This window comes from Drosophila erecta, unplaced genomic scaffold (assembly GCF_003286155.1).
Source record: "Drosophila erecta strain 14021-0224.00,06,07 unplaced genomic scaffold, DereRS2 tig00000283-arrow-arrow-pilon, whole genome shotgun sequence".
Taxonomy (NCBI): Eukaryota; Metazoa; Arthropoda; class Insecta; order Diptera; family Drosophilidae; genus Drosophila; species Drosophila erecta.
This window is the reverse complement of record NW_020825217.1, coordinates 1,064,358-1,081,273: the sequence shown is the minus strand read 5'-3', so window position 1 is coordinate 1,081,273 and position 16,916 is coordinate 1,064,358. Positions and strand designations below refer to the sequence as shown.

Here is a 16,916-nt window from a genome sequence, read left to right as displayed (position 1 = left end):
CGATTAAAAGTGTGTAACTATCCGTTTACGACCCTATTAATTGTACAATACTGCAGAGTATCGACTCCGTAGTATCGAACAAACCACAACCACCTCGGGAAGTACAAGAGCTACGGAGTTTGAGCCTGAAGAGCACAGATTTGCGAAGCGCATAGATACATAGATTAAACCCTTTCATTGCTTTTTGGCCTGGGTAAAGCTAAAAATTGATTTCTTTTCGAATATATTTTGTTTTGCGATTTCAGGAGCATGTTTGCGTTCTAAATTCACTAATTCCCACAGCGCTGGAAAAATGCTACCAGCTGTGAAAGCACACATATTTAACCCTCTGTCGCCCATGCCGCCGTGAAATTTTGAATTAATTTTCAGCTCCATAAGAAACACAAAAAAGGAAAACACCAGCCGCATGCGAAAAAAATCAAAAAGGCAAAATGCAATTTTCACTTTTTTAAACCTAATAAACAAAAACTCTTGACTGAATGACTGACTTCGCCAACGTGTGCATACATATGCAAACATTGCGCATACGACGCGTGTGGCAAAAGCGAAATGAAAACTCTCTTCCTAGTGTGTGTGCGAAAATTGTGAAAAGCGTATTTGGAGCAGAAAATGTAATGTCTGCCCACTCCGCACTCTTCACTTATTTTTGGGGCCGCGCATTTGTTATGCGCTTGAGATTTCGGATTTTACTCCACTACATTATTTACTTATATTTTTTTTAATTTTCCCCGGCCGGCTTCCACCTTTTACGTGACGAACGGACATGTAGCAGAAACGTCCGATAAGACCTGTAATCGCACACAGCCGGGAGATAAGATTGCAGCCTAGCCTATCTCTCTATCCTATCTAGGCCAGAAGTGAGCAAACAAAACAAAACAATTACCAACCAAATCGAGCGTAAATTCGTGGGAATTCTTGCCCCAAAGTATAAACGAACTACCTGTATTTGCGCACATAAGTTTCGGGTATTTTGGCTATACTTATCTGCGTAAGTTCCTACATTCGTTTGCCTTGTGGAAAAATCCAGCGCCGCACAAAAAGCAGATAAGGTAATTAGCTTAAAGAACCCTTATCTAATCCCTATCTGTTGCTCGGCTTCCTGATAAGTAGCGCAACTTGGTACCGCATTAAACGTAGTCTTATTGCCTCACACAGGTGTTCTTTTATGTCGATAGCAGTTAGCAGTTTAAACCAAATTGTTGATTGAACGATTCAGATTGATTGACTGAGGATTTCGCATTTAATATCACTTTATAGGGATCATGGAAGTTTTAAAAGAGGAATGTAAACTTTTCTGGGTAATTTAAAGCTTATCGGGTGCGAACGGTTATCAACGAATGTTATACATATTTAAAGTTTGTCCTTCAAGAAACTTATCTGAAATTCTGACTATTGGCCTAATCTGGTTTTCGGTATGTTATGAGTTTTTGCTACCCACTATTCAAATAAATCAGCAATAAGGCATTTGTAGAATAAATTATTGCGCTGTGCAATGGTGATTATAACGAAATCAAGGGTTTTTATCGAGTTCTTTAAATCAGCTCATGTTTGCTACATATGCGCGATAAGTGGAGCAACATTGATTCAGCGGTGCGACCTTTTCACGATGAGTGGATTAATTAGCAATAATTGAGCTTGACCGGCAATTAATGTTTGTTTCTCCTATTGTTTGTTTGCTTTGCAGGTCGTAAGACGTGGAATCGACTATAGAATCGGAGTCATATCGGGCAGCAACATCGGCCACATCAACTACAACGGCAGCAGACGTCGCTAATTGCAAGTAAGCCATCAACTATAATTTCTAAATCTATATATACGTACACATTGTTATACACCGGGTGGGGAGTAGTCGAGTGGAAAGCTCTCCCCAGAAAACAACACTCGATGTAAATCGCATAACACGACATCCGAAGGCGATGGCGATGGCGATGGCGACAGCCTGCTCGACTAGCTCAAAGTCCAGCAAAAAACAAAAGCCAACAGCTTCTACGGCTACAGAGCTGCACTGAGAGAAAACAATGCCATCTCTGCTTGAGGGGTACTTCTTTTCGAATGGGCCTCTCGTACTCGTACATGTTAAATTGACCTCAAGAGCGCTCCCCAATTATTCGTTCGTACTTGCTGGTCTTGTTTCTTGCAGTGCACTGAAACACCAACACCAACTCGTCTAACTTGTCAGATCGCGTGCCAAGAAATAATAAAGAAAAATCGTGTTACTTAGGCCTGGGCCAAGTAAACAATAACAACAGAGGCAAAAAGCAGTCTCAACACTTTATGCCTAATAATCATAGCCGCAACTGCTGCTCCCTTGCACATACACACCCGCTGCCCCTCCCCCTTGCCCTTCCCGTTTTCCCGACTTTTCCCAGCCTTTTCCCGCCATCAGCAGCATTTTGTGCCATGCGCCTGCGTGCCATCTAATTAGCGTGAAACCTCAAACGCTAATCAAGAAGGGGGGCGAGCTGGATAGTTGTGGGGGGAGTCGTAATCAGAGTTATAGATGCTGGTGAGGCTGCTTTGCGGGTTCGGTGGCCAGAAAAATCGCTGGTGACAATCGAATGGGGGCATTCAAGTAGATGGAAATGGAAAAAGAGTTCGCAAATAATTACTTCTCTGGCGTTTTATTGTAAGATCGTGTACTGTACCTTTTGAATACTTAGCGAATAATACGCTTGGAGGAAACATGTCTCCTTCTTGCCTTCGACGAACTCATGCCTCATTGAATCAGAACGGAATTTGTAGGGAAAACCGCAGAGCTTTTGTGTGCAAATCCCCGTTCAGAACCACTTGGCTAGCTCTTGCCATAACCGAATCCCTTAATCTCCCTCTAAACTTTGAGGATGGCGAAGTATCTGTGTATCGCAACTTATTTGCAGTCCCAATGCGGCAGACTAAGCCCCTTTGAGCGGCCTCTGTTTTCCCTTCAATTTTCCACATTTCTCCCGCAGGAAAACCCCCAAACTATTTCCCTGCCACCTGGAAAAGCCATTGCAGAGCACCAAAAAGCAGGAGGCAAGTCGAGTCCGGGGGCGTGTGGCAAAAACGGGGTAATTGCGGCCGCAGACAACATGCTAATTAAAAGCTACTTTGCCAGCCGCATTAATATACACAAAAACACCGCAAAAATCATGCGTCCTTGCCGTTTGAAGGGGTTGGGCGTAACCCGCCCAATTCGGGAGGATTTCCCTGAGTGAATGACAACAATTTGCATTTGTTGCGTTGTGAAAATGCCAAAAGGTACACAGACACAGAAAACACAGAAACCTAATACCTTCGAGCTCTGGATCGACTTCATGTATCAAAAACATTTTACAGATTGTTGGTGGAATGTCAAGGTTATGAAATATTATAATATATATATTTAAAATAGTATGGAATGTAAGAGCAGATAGAAAGTCCGCAGTGGTAATGTGCTTTTGATCAGATTTTGTTAGCTGTGTACACACTCCTTTTCATCCCTTGAAGAATTAAGGGTTTTTGCAGTCAGCGGGGCAAGGGGAAAAAGGAGCAGACAAGCGGGTGAGGGAGTTTTTCGAGGAAATGCTAAAAGGGGATCATCTGGCGTCATTAAAAATTGTCCTGATGGGCTTTGTGGCTTTATTTTCAATTCGAAGCATATTGCACCAATTCCACATTGAAAACTTTGGTTACAAACGAACACCAAATGGGTTTCAGGAGAGCCAGCTAATTAACTGATTTACAACGAAGCTACCTTTTATCATTACGACCTTAGAACGGCTTGAAACGTAAGGAATGGTAGCCCGGAATTCATTTATTGCTCAATAAATTCCAAATAAACCTATTATTGTAGGTACTAATTTCGTGACATCCCAAAAATGCGATTTTCTTTAAAATGACTTTCTAAATTTATTCTATTCCATTGCCACTTGGATCAAATGAAAGATAAACCCAGACAAAAAAGGGGGAAACAACATAAAATTGGATAATATCGAGTGAAAACTTTTCGTTTGTTTTGAACACACATAAAACGGGATAAAACAAACAGGTTGTGGGGGTTTTCAAAGATCGGACTTTACGGAAAAGCTGCAACTGCCAGTGGAAGTGCAAGTGCTCACAAAGTTTTCATTCCGCTAAAACAGATTCCCCACACTTTCCGTAAGTCCAGTCCCTCCCCAAATTTTTCCTCTGCTCTTTCGCTTTGCTGTCGAATTCATGCCGTACGAAAATTTATGACTGTCAAAATGTAAAGTGAAGTGGGGGAAAACAAACTTGAACTGCGAAAGTGTTAAGTCACCAGGGGTGGCGACAACTTTTGGCTGGAATCTCTTCCTTAACCACTCATTGCCGACTTCGGCGAGAGGAACTTTAAGCACTGACATTTTTTGCGAAACTGCCGCAAAAAATTGAAGATTTTCGCATAATTAATGGCTCACAAAGGGTTAAGAGGGGGATTGGTAAAGTACTTTACGAAACTGCCATAGGTTTTGCAACGAAATCTTTCGGATTTGCTAAAAACTATCTGGCATGGTGGTACGTGATTATTTCATATTCATTATACCAGGAAGGGCAGCATGTTTTAAAATCGAACCGGATCGCACAAATCGCACGAACAAAGAAAAAACTGACGGACTCCAGACTCCCTGTCGATACCGAACATCTCGAAACCTTTACCTCTCCTCTTCGCGTTGCACATGCCTCATGTATTCGATGCAACTGCAATGGCAACTGGAAGTGGAAGTGCAGCTGCAACTGCAACTCCTCAGTCTTCGTTGGTGTTATTAAATGTTCCTATTTTGCTGGCAGCTCCTTGGCTCGCCGCTTCCCTAATGCGTTTAAAAATAAGTACCCAAGTCGCTTCCCTCCACGTCGCCACTTCAGCGTTCAATGTTCCCAGTTGATGTGGCTGCTGTTGCAAGATTGGCAGTGCCGTGTTGCCGTTTCTACTGCCAGGTTGTCGCCGTGCGGCACTCACTGCCTGAGTAATTGATGCGGAGTGCGTCCAGACAGATAGAAGTCTGGCATTTTCCTCGAGGTTTCCTTTAAATACACATTCACTTAATTCAACTCTCAGTATCATTAACGTAGTTTTTCTGTAACTAGTTTTCTAAAGGTAAACTAGACCTTAATAATCATTTGTTCAGAGTTTTTTTTTTGCAAGCGTTGGATGATGTATTTATTGTAATTTGCTATTTATTTAAGCTAGACACACAATGTGTTAAATCCTCTTTGTGAGAGCAAAGAATGTCATTTCTTCAGTGAGATGGCAAATGGATTCCGTTTGGCACTTCCTTCTTGAGATCCCTTTCGGAATTTGCCACGTTTTTGGCATTGTTGAGAATTTCTATTTTATATTTGAAGCAACACAACGTTCCTCTACCAGAACTCAGCTTCGATTTTATTGTTAACACTATGATGCCCAAAAGGGAATAGGAGGCAGCTACACAATCAATACGATTTACTGTTGCAAATGTGCAACTTTCAGCTACCAAATGCGCTTAACTTTCATTGTTGCGTTCAGGAATTGATTGGCTCTGAGGGCAGAGCTGTGGATATAAATACTAGTGAGATACTAGATACGCCCAATGAGATGGAATCCATCGCTATCGTTTTGATATCGAATCCAATTACCAAGAGAAGAAATATCCAGAGTGGCTTACAAGATTGTTGCCTACTTCCAGGGGACTTTGCTTACCGTCTGCAGTAAGCAGACGAATGCAAATTCTAATTCTAATTAGGTAGAAAGGAAGCTTGCCTTTTCACCTTTCACTTTTGGAAAATGAAAAATGGAAAATGGAGAGGAGAAGCTCCAGTTTGAGTTCAAGGGCACCGGGCAAAAGGACAAAACAAAGCGTGTCGCATCGAGTTGCCACTGTTGACTTGATTATAAGATAAAATCTAATTAAACAAGTTCAACTTAAGATGTCAACTTAATTTAAAAATGCCACCGTGACCCTTAAACCCGTCAACCCGTAAACCCGTAAACCCGTCGGGAAATGTAGATCCTGGTGTAGTTGTAACCCATCTCATCCCTTACGGCCTGGGTGTCTGTCATCAGCACAAACATCCTAATTACCAACTTTTTGCCAAGACTTTGGCTCTCATCAATGGACAAGAAAGTGTACGCTGGCAGCTGCAGGGGCAGAAAGTGGGCCATGGATCGTTCGTTGGGTCAGTGGAGCGCTCCACTTTACATGGTTCTGTTTCGCTGTCATCGTCGTCGTCGTCATCGTAGTCGTAGTCGTAGTCGTCGACTAATTACGTTTTGTGCGAATGGACAGGCGTCACCTAATGACCCAAAGCTGGCTACAAAATCGGAAATTGGTGGGGGGAATGGGAAAGGGAAGGGAAAGGGTACTCAAAAATGCGTTCCAAGAGTTTCCCCCCTCGTTACGCACTTTGGTAGAGCTTAAAGTACACTTGTAATGGCCTTCATTACATTGATTGGCTTAGCCAAAAATAAAAAGTGGCGTAGGTTCGGAAAAATTGGGCGAGGGGTTTTCTTTGAAAAACGTAAACCTTTTTCCAACCAATGCATCCATCGTTGCAGATGCATGCTAAAGGGAAGCAATCGATTTATATTTGATAATCGACTACCTTTCAAAAAGAGAGATCAATAATTTACCAAAATAAAGCTGACTGTGGGCTTACGGAATCGAGGTGGACTGCCCCAACGCTCCATATAATTGGGTAAAATGATATTCCTGCCAGTTTCTACTGTTCATTTCTGTTCTGCTCGTATTTATTCCTCTGCTTCGTGTGGAATTTGTTGGTTATTTTCTTCTTCGCCTAATGGCTTCGAAATGAGTTTGACTTTTTCCGTTTGCAGTTTGTTTATTGTTTGTTTGTTTGTTTGTTTGGAGCATTCGGCTCATAATGCAGGCGATGGCCAAAGTTCATTAAACGGAGTCGCCAGTGGAGAATTGCGACTATTACGTACCTCTTGAGCTGAGTCTCGAAAATTTGATTATGTTAGCGCAGAATAGCGTGGCAAAATCCACCACTGTTATTACTAGGAATACCACAAAGAGGTGATTGGGAAATGTTTGAAATGTAGGAAATACTCGTACATTGGCATTCTTTAGAACAAATGCACAGTCGGTCAAACCATCGGGAAAGGGGTATCGAAAACTTATTCTCCAACTTGCGCTCCAACTGGGCCGCAGACAACATTAGCGGTTGTCCATGCTCCAAATGGAAAGCCAGCCGAGCCACCCACTTTGCCGCCTCATTGCCACCCTCTCTCAGCCAATATTTTCAGCATATGTTGAAAAGTTTTGCGCATTGGCAATCAAAGTGGTGCGGCGGCGGACTCTTTGATTTCTGTTTCAATTCGTTGGGAATGCAAATGCCAAATCTCATTGCTCATACGCCCAGTGGTCCGTATCCGCATTCGCATCCGCATCCGCATCCACACTTCGTCCACCACTCCCCCTTTTCATCGGTCTGCTGTTGGTCCACTTTCAAGCAGCGACCACTTATCGTGGTCGTTTGAAGTTTTTATCCTTATTTATCTTCATAAAATATTCATGCACTCTGCTCTCCATGTGTGTGGTGTGTCCTTTTTCTCTTTTGCTTGTGGCAGTGGTAGTGGAAGCCACTTGAACTTCGGGATTGAGCACTCAGCACTCAGGTGCCGCCAGGTCCAGTCCGGAATTCAGGACTCGCCCTGCCCACTTTCAGTTCCTGCTTTTCAATTAAAAATTGTTTTTCACTACATTTGAGTTGATTGATTTTTAATTGATTTCAATTGAGCAAGACTCCTCTGGCTAAGGGGTTTTCCTCTTTCGAGCACGGAGGTGAAGTGGTAAAGAAAGCACCCGGGGTGCAGAACAGCACAGCACAGCACAGCACAGAAGCTTTTAAGACGCCTCCAGAGGACAAGGAAATTTGAAGAGCCAGACACGGACTATGGCTATTTTTTGTATTACTTTGCATACCCTCTCGATGAGTGGAATAAAGTCCCAGGAGCTAAGGCTATTGGAATTACTCGAAGCCGTAAGATTACGCCACTTTTGTTTTGTAATACCAGTCCCCGTCGTCGATTGCATTCATATAAAATGTGCCGCCGATTTTCCTACCTTCAATGCGCCACTTGTATGCACTTTGTACGGCATAAGAGTATTCTTGATTTGGTGTTTGGGCTTAAAGCTTTTTGCCTACCGCATTCCTTATTTATTATTGACAACACGCTCCGTAAACTCCCCCAACTTCCCCATCACCCGTAGAAACCCCTCCGTAAACTCATTGCTCTGCAGAGCACCCACAGGATGCAAATTGCATGAGCGGTGTCTGCGGCTTTTGTGGCTCGGCTCATAAATTCTTAACGAGGATTTTTGGCATTTGAATAAAAAACGAGGGGCAGCCCGATGGGAAGTGCAGTCTCGAAATGGAATGAAACAAAATGAAATTTCAAATTAGAAACTAAAGTGGAATGTTGTTAAGTGAATTTTAATTTGCCATTAACACATGCGGGGGAAGTATTTTATAACGCATCCGGTGCTGAAGGCTTTCGAAAAAAGGGTTGAAAAGGCGGAACAAAAGGCGACAAGGCACAGGCGAACTTGCGACAAAGTTTGTGCTGGAAACAAAACGGGTGGGAGGGGGTGAATGTAACAGCCTGGCTTTTTCAGCCACAACAACAACGGAAAGTGAAACAAAAAATTAAAAACAAAAACAAAAGCTAAAGCGAGAAGCAAGAACAGCAGCAACCCTTTGTTTGTCATAATATATTTGCTACAGGCTGGCAAAAATTGAAGTTAAGTGGGGTTTTTCGCAGATAGATTACGATTAAGGTTGGCCAGGGGATATCATTTACAGGGAAGTTGAATCGGACGCAATCTTTTTTAAGGTGAAACAAGGTGAAACAGGATATTGTATATATAGTATAAACAAAGTATATTTTTTAAAGGACCCAGAAATGGTGTTTTATAATCCAAATGATGTCATGGTAGTTCCTTCGGCTTATGAATTAAATTAGACCTTAGGATTCGTGCTTATGCATTACTTCCTGCATAACTTAAATATTAGATCTCCGGACAGATAACGATGATTGATCAAAATCTGCTTCCCATGCCACGTGCTGCATAAGTGACATTTGGCTAGTAATTTGTTCTCCAAAACGGAGCCAGTCAGCAGTCAGCAGACGGCTTCGTTGTGGTTGATTCTGGATTCTGGGGACTGGGGACTGGGAACTTGGGACTGGGGACTTGGAACTGGGGTGTCGCTTGTTACCTGTTAAATTTATGGCAGAAGCTGTCAATATGTGCCTGTGTGCGTCGGTCCTGCGTTTCACAGATTTTCCCCGTTTTCCCCAAACGTTTTCCACCCATTCTACTCCTTGCTCCCCGGTGCTTTTTCTGCTTTTCCGCTTTTCGTTTTTGTTCCTTGCCTTGAAATATGACAGAGCAGGAAAAGGACATGCAAAGGGGCGTTGGGCTGGACTGGGCTGGGCTGGAAAAAGGGGGCGGGGCAGTGGGAAGTTATGGGCTACACATGTTGCTGTCTAATGTTGTTGTTTATGTGCCATTGTGCCGTTGCTGGAATGTGTAAGTAAGAAAATTGTTTTTGAAATGGCTAACAAGCTATTAGCAAACAAACAAAGGCAAAATGATGATGATGAGAGGGGTCGGTTGGCGTTTAGGGAGTGAGCCTCTTGGCTTACAGATTTTCCTCCACTTTTTTATACTTGTAGGGGGATGTGACACTTTTTTTTATACAAACAAGAGAAAAAAATGATTTATGGAACTATCAAACGCAAGGCTAACTGCAAATCAAGACAACAAAAGCAGAGTTCCTCAGGACAGCACAAATATCGTGTGGTGATGATCTCATAAATCAGAACAATGCTGGGAAAACATCAACAATTTTAAGATTGCTGGCTATTTTATGGAAGATACCAGAAGCAGTGTACAGAATAAAATATTTCTCGATATCATAAGGGCTTTTATAACCTAGCGATTGACTAGAGTAGCTTAACGTGATTTATGTGTTGGCAAGACTTGTATAATTGCAGTGGGCAGTAAAAGGTAAATGATGTTGGGGCTCGGCAGCAGTACCCATTATTGTTACATACAAATATTACAAGTATTTTATGAATTGACCCTTTAACCTATTGGCCTTTTTTCCCCATAGAACCTCTTTATATTTTCGCTGACCAACGGTTTGGTCTCACAATTTTACCTTTGGGGCAGCAGCACTTGGCGCTGAGAAGGGGCCAAACAAATGACAACCTAAATTATTTTGACACCATTACCGAAAGTGGACTGGGTGTGGATGTGGGTGTGGGTGTGGATGTGGGTGTGGATGTGGGTGGAACAACAGTCGCACTCAATGAACAAAAGCTGACAAAACTCAAGTGGGGGGATATAGAGGGGCTATACTCGTATGCTCGTATAGGCAAGGCCCAGACATCCAGACGTAGCAACATATTGTGCCGTGCTTGTTGCAGGAAAAGATGGGGCCAGACGGAGGGGGAGCGCTTCTGGGAAGTGGAGGAAGTGCTCGGCAAGGAGAGAGGAGTCCAACTGTCTGTCTGTCTGTCTGCCACCCACACCATCCCCATCCCCATCCCCATCCCCTCTACCTCTACGTGCAAGAATGAGGCTGGAAAATGCGAAAAAAGAAGAGGGAAAGCCGGGAAACACTGGGAGGGGACAGCAACACAGCAGCAGAGGAGCACGGCAGCACAGGAGCTCGCGAGCTATGCTGCAAATTGCCAGTTAAAATTTTGCTGACATGTCAGCAGCAAACGTCAAACGCACCATGGGATTGGGACCCACTGCCTCCGAAAGGGAGCGAGAGAGAGGGCGTGAGGCGGGCAGAAAGAGACGGCTGGCTGGGGGCCACAGAGACAGAGGAGGCCCACTTGATGGAGATGGAGACAAGTGTCAAGTGGAGTTGTACGAGATTTGTTTCGATTTTGTTTAGCCTCGTGCAGCGGGTGTCGCCATCGATGGGTGTTGAAACTATGAAGCGAAGCAATTGCTATATCGATCGACTGTCTATCGATAATCAAGGGAAAATGTGAAATCAAGGCTTATGAGAAGAAATGTCATTATGTAGGGCAAGACTGATTTCGAGGGAACCGGAAACTCCGAGTGATGAAGATTCGAATTTGATAGTACTTGGAGAATTCGATACATTTCTCAATATTTATATTTATATTTGCAATGTTTTGAGCTGATATTAAGATATCTTGAGCATCAGCACATACTAGAGAACATGTTTACGGCGATTAAAGAGTGTGCACACAGGCGAACAAACTAGGAGGTTGAATTGCGAGGCAAGTCTATTTGAACCAGGGCCAAGAAACGACCTTCGGTTGCCAAACGCTGGGTAAATATTTGCTCAGAGCCCTGCCTGATCGAAGCCAAATTGAAAACCAAACATTGAAATCCCACCGTTTACTCATTCAGTCAGTCGGTCATTCAATCAATGAGCCAAGGGCAGCGCTTAATAAACTCTGAGCGTGTCGAAAAACGTGAAGCAAAACTGCATTTCAATGTGGGGAAGATATACTCGTGTGTACGCATATAATAATGATGGTTTTGCGAAGTTAATAATAACGATGGTTGTATGTAGGATGGAGTATATAGTGACCCGATAGCTGGAAAAAACCGCCATCAGATTTTCAAGTATGCAGAGCACCAGCACGCGTACCGCAACATAAATTAAAAGCAAATATCAAAAAACTGAACTGAAAACTAAAGCAAAGTGTGATAAAATGTCATTGAAATGTCAGTTCAATGAGGTGGGTGAGATGGCCTTAAAGCGGGTAGAACTGAACGAGTGAGCACTTGACTTCCGTCGCTCGGGTTATGACAGATTTATAGGCTCTGCCAATGAGTTGTGGGCATTTAATGGAAGTGCAGTTAACAATTTTGCATAAATGGCCGAAATGAAGGAAAAACCTGCCCGCCTGGCATTGATGTATGCAAAGGCCTAATTTCAATTTTGGCATACTTTTTGAATTCTGGCACCCAGTAACAAGTTAGAAAAAAAAAGAAAAACACCTTTTATTCAAGTAGCTTAAAATCATTCCCGATTCCTTGTTCAGTTCAACCCTCCGTCAAATCCCCAGCTAATTATCCTCACTCACGAGCAGCGGGAAATCTGGAAAATTCCACGTCAACATGGAACATGTCTCCGATTCCGATTCTGATTCCGATTGCCAAATTGTCAACCCTCGTCTTGGCTGACTTTTTCCCTAAAAGCCATCCACAGCTAACAGAAGGCGAGCTGCCTTCTGTTTTTCCTGCGCTTTTCCCCCACTTCCCCTCCCCCTGCCCTTTGCACAACCCATCGCTTTTCCCTGTTCGCAACTGGAGTGGCTTTGTTTTTATTGTCGCCTGTCGCCTTACAATTGATACATTGATAAATGATGTGGCCGACACTCGGCACTCGACGCCCGACGCTAATTTTGTGTGACAAACAGTTACATGTCAATCCTCCTGTTTCCTCCTTGCGACTTTGAGTCCTTGGCGTCGCTCCCTGGTCCTTGGACGGCAGGGAAAGCCTCTTGGCGGGTTTCCCCGAATCCCGCCCGATTTTCCTTATTTGGTTTAGGTTTCACTATAAGTCATGGCGCGACATTGTGTTGCGAGATGTCGTGGTAGTCAACGTTCACTTAACCAACGGTCGATATAAATAAATTACCCAATCATTTTTTCCTGGGTATTTGCAGTTTCGTCAACATAATAAACAGCCTTTGAACACCGAAGAGAATTTCAGTAAAAATGGGGCTTAACTATGGGGTTTAATTGGCACTGCTTATCTCGAGTGTGAACCAAAATGACTGCCTATCCAATCTTCCTGTTGCATCCTTTTTCATTGATTCCGGTAAAGATCGAGATCCGTCACGGAACCGGAAACTGGGATCCTTTGCAAATGACCTGCCCGGAACTGAGCCTGGAGCATGGCCAAAACCTGCATGTGACGATGCAGTTCTTCGGGCATTTCGACCCCATCGAAATCCGGCGGCACGTGAATGTAGCGAGCCAAAAAGCGTATATGCGGCTGGATTAATTTGTACCACGACGATTGCTCTAAGGGATCGTAGGGAGTACCTTGAACGCCTGGCGCCGGCACCACCGCTAACCGGTTGCTACTACTCCTACTGGCAGAAAGATTCAGAGTGAGCCCATTATGCTATGCGGGCGGCTTATGCGATTCTTTATTGATCTCACCCGCTAGAGATACTTCGGTTCAGAGTACCCAATGCAGCGAGCAGCAGTGGAATGATTAGACCTAGACCCAGACAAATGACCAACAGCAGGATGGCGGACATCGCGACTTTCAGATTACTAAGCGAGTGTATGGGGATGAGGTGGAGACACAGGGAAACAGGGAATTTCGTATTTTGATTTGACAATTATAACCTGAATTTGGAAAATGTTTGAATTGTATATGGTGTGTGCCCAGTCAAGTCAACGTAAACGTAAACAACTTTTGGCAAATATTCGATATTTTCGATGGGCATTTTCATCACAACTTCCATAAAAATGATCAAAAAGATGAAAGAATAACAGTTTTGAGCAGCTAATTACCAACGCTAACCATCCCTATCACTTTTTGGCGGATTTTGGAATATCATTTTTTTTGTGATTTTTTGCCTTTTTTTGTAGGGGTGACATCAACAAAATTTGCAAAAAATGTCAAAAAAATTAAGTTTTTATTTTTGGATACAGTTTGATAGGAAATTTAAATACGAGCTCAACGATGTATGACATTCCATATTCAGACAATTATTTTTAAAGTTGTGGCCAAAAAACGGATTATTTTATGTCGGAAAATCGGAAAAAACGACTTTTGGCAAATATTCCATATTTTCGATGGGCATTTTCATCATAACTTCCATAAAAATGATCAAAAAGATGAAAGAATAACAGTTTTGAGCAGCTAATTACCAACGCTAACCATCCCTATCACTTTTTGGCGGATTTTGGAAAATCAATTTTTTTGTGATTTTTTGCCTTTTTTTGTAGGGGTGACATCAACAAAATTTGCAAAAAATGTCAAAAAAATTAAGTTTTTATTTTTGGATACAGTTTGATAGGAAATTTAAATACGAGCTCAACGATGTATGACATTCCATATTCAGACAATTATTTTTAAAGTTGTGGCCAAAAAACGGATTATTTTATGTCGGAAAATCGGAAAAACGACTTTTGGCAAATATTCCATATTTTCGATGGGCATTTTCATCATAACTTCCATAAAAATGATCAAAAAGATGAAAGAATAACAGTTTTGAGCAGCTAATTACCAACGCTAACCATCCCTATCACTTTTTGGCGGATTTTGGAAAATCAATTTTTTTGTGATTTTTTGCCTTTTTTTGTAGGGGTGACATCAACAAAATTTGCAAAAAATGTCAAAAAAATTAAGTTTTTATTTTTGGATACAGTTTGATAGGAAATTTAAATACGAGCTCAACGATGTATGACATTCCATATTCAGACAATTATTTTTAAAGTTGTGGCCAAAAAACGGATTATTTTATGTCGGAAAATCGGAAAAACGACTTTTGGCAAATATTCCATATTTTCGATGGGCATTTTCATCATAACTTCCATAAAAATGATCAAAAAGATGAAAGAATAACAGTTTTGAGCAGCTAATTACCAACGCTAACCATCCCTATCACTTTTTGGCGGATTTTGGAAAATCAATTTTTTTGTGATTTTTTGCCTTTTTTTGTAGGGGTGACATCAACAAAATTTGCAAAAAATGTCAAAAAAATTAAGTTTTTATTTTTGGATACAGTTTGATAGGAAATTTAAATACGAGCTCAACGATGTATGACATTCCATATTCAGACAATTATTTTTAAAGTTGTGGCCAAAAAACGGATTATTTTATGTCGGAAAATCGGAAAAACGACTTTTGGCAAATATTCCATATTTTCGATGGGCATTTTCATCATAACTTCCATAAAAATGATCAAAAGGATGAAGGAATGACAGTTTTGAACAGCTAATTACCAACGCTAACCATACCTATCACTTTTTGGCGGATTTTGGAAAATCAATTTTTTTTGTGATTTTTTGCCTTTTTTTGTAGGGGTGACATCAACAAAATTTGAAAAAAATGTCAAAAAAATTAAATTTTTATTTTTGGATACAGTTTAATTGGAAATTTAAATACGAGCTCAACGATGTATGACATTCCATATTCAGACAATTATTTTTAAAGTTGTGGCCAAAAAACGGATTATTTTATGTCGGAAAATCGGAAAAAACGACTTTTGGCAAATATTCCATATTTTCGATGGGCATTTTCATCATAACTTCCATAAAAATGATCAAAAGGATGAAGGAATGACAGTTTTGAACAGCTAATTACCAACGCTAACCATACCTATCACTTTTTGGCGGATTTTGGAAAATCAATTTTTTTTGTGATTTTTTGCCTTTTTTTGTAGGGGTGACATCAACAAAATTTGAAAAAAATGTCAAAAAAATTAAATTTTTATTTTTGGATACAGTTTAATTGGAAATTTAAATACGAGCTCAACGATGTATGACATTCCATATTCAGACAATTATTTTTAAAGTTGTGGCCAAAAAACGGATTATTTTATGTCGGAAAATCGGAAAAACGACTTTTGGCAAATATTCCATATTTTCGATGGGCATTTTCATCATAACTTCCATAAAAATGATCAAAAAGATGAAAGAATAACAGTTTTGAGCAGCTAATTACCAACGCTAACCATCCCTATCACTTTTTGGCGGATTTTGGAATATCATTTTTTTTGTGATTTTTTGCCTTTTTTTGTAGGGGTGACATCAACAAAATTTGCAAAAAATGTCAAAAAAATTAAGTTTTTATTTTTGGATACAGTTTGATAGGAAATTTAAATACGAGCTCAACGATGTATGACATTCCATATTCAGACAATTATTTTTAAAGTTGTGGCCAAAAAACGGATTATTTTATGTCGGAAAATCGGAAAAACGACTTTTGGCAAATATTCCATATTTTCGATGGGCATTTTCATCATAACTTCCATAAAAATGATCAAAAAGATGAAAGAATAACAGTTTTGAGCAGCTAATTACCAACGCTAACCATCCCTATCACTTTTTGGCGGATTTTGGAATATCATTTTTTTTGTGATTTTTTGCCTTTTTTTGTAGGGGTGACATCAACAAAATTTGCAAAAAATGTCAAAAAAATTAAGTTTTTATTTTTGGATACAGTTTGATAGGAAATTTAAATACGAGCTCAACGATGTATGACATTCCATATTCAGACAATTATTTTTAAAGTTGTGGCCAAAAAACGGATTATTTTATGTCGGAAAATCGGAAAAACGACTTTTGGCAAATATTCCATATTTTCGATGGGCATTTTCATCATAACTTCCATAAAAATGATCAAAAAGATGAAAGAATAACAGTTTTGAGCAGCTAATTACCAACGCTAACCATCCCTATCACTTTTTGGCGGATTTTGGAAAATCAATTTTTTTGTGATTTTTTGCCTTTTTTTGTAGGGGTGACATCAACAAAATTTGCAAAAAATGTCAAAAAAATTAAGTTTTTATTTTTGGATACAGTTTGATAGGAAATTTAAATACGAGCTCAACGATGTATGACATTCCATATTCAGACAATTATTTTTAAAGTTGTGGCCAAAAAACGGATTATTTTATGTCGGAAAATCGGAAAAACGACTTTTGGCAAATATTCCATATTTTCGATGGGCATTTGCATCATAACTTCCATAAAAATGATCAAAAAGATGAAAGAATAACAGTTTTGAGCAGCTAATTACCAACGCTAACCATCCCTATCACTTTTTGGCGGATTTTGGAAAATCAATTTTTTTGTGATTTTTTGCCTTTTTTTGTAGGGGTGACATCAACAAAATTTGCAAAAAATGTCAAAAAAATTAAGTTTTTATTTTTGGATACAGTTTGATAGGAAATTTAAATACGAGCTCAACGATGT

The 16,916-nt window shown here is 40.7% G+C and overlaps 2 protein-coding genes across 2 annotated transcripts in view; one reads left to right on the top strand and one right to left on the bottom strand.

Moving 5' to 3' along the window:
* The first annotated feature begins 1,262 nt into the window (after positions 1-1,262).
* LOC113564648 (bromodomain-containing protein 4-like) overlaps positions 1,263-16,916 on the top strand; it is a 50,190-nt gene continuing 34,536 nt past the window's right edge. The window contains exons 1-2 of the mRNA XM_026983131.1: positions 1,263-1,284; positions 1,693-1,780. Of these exons, the coding sequence (XP_026838932.1) occupies positions 1,263-1,284; positions 1,693-1,780 (110 nt within the window). The remainder of the gene's footprint in view (positions 1,285-1,692; positions 1,781-16,916) is intronic.
* LOC113564646 lies at positions 12,509-13,379 on the bottom strand. The gene is made up of 2 exons (XM_026983128.1): positions 13,146-13,379; positions 12,509-13,072 (listed from the first exon to the last, which is right to left on the bottom strand). The coding sequence occupies exons 1-2, from the start codon at positions 13,244-13,246 to the stop codon at positions 12,787-12,789; spliced, it is 387 nt and encodes a 128-aa protein (XP_026838929.1). The 5' UTR covers positions 13,247-13,379; the 3' UTR covers positions 12,509-12,786.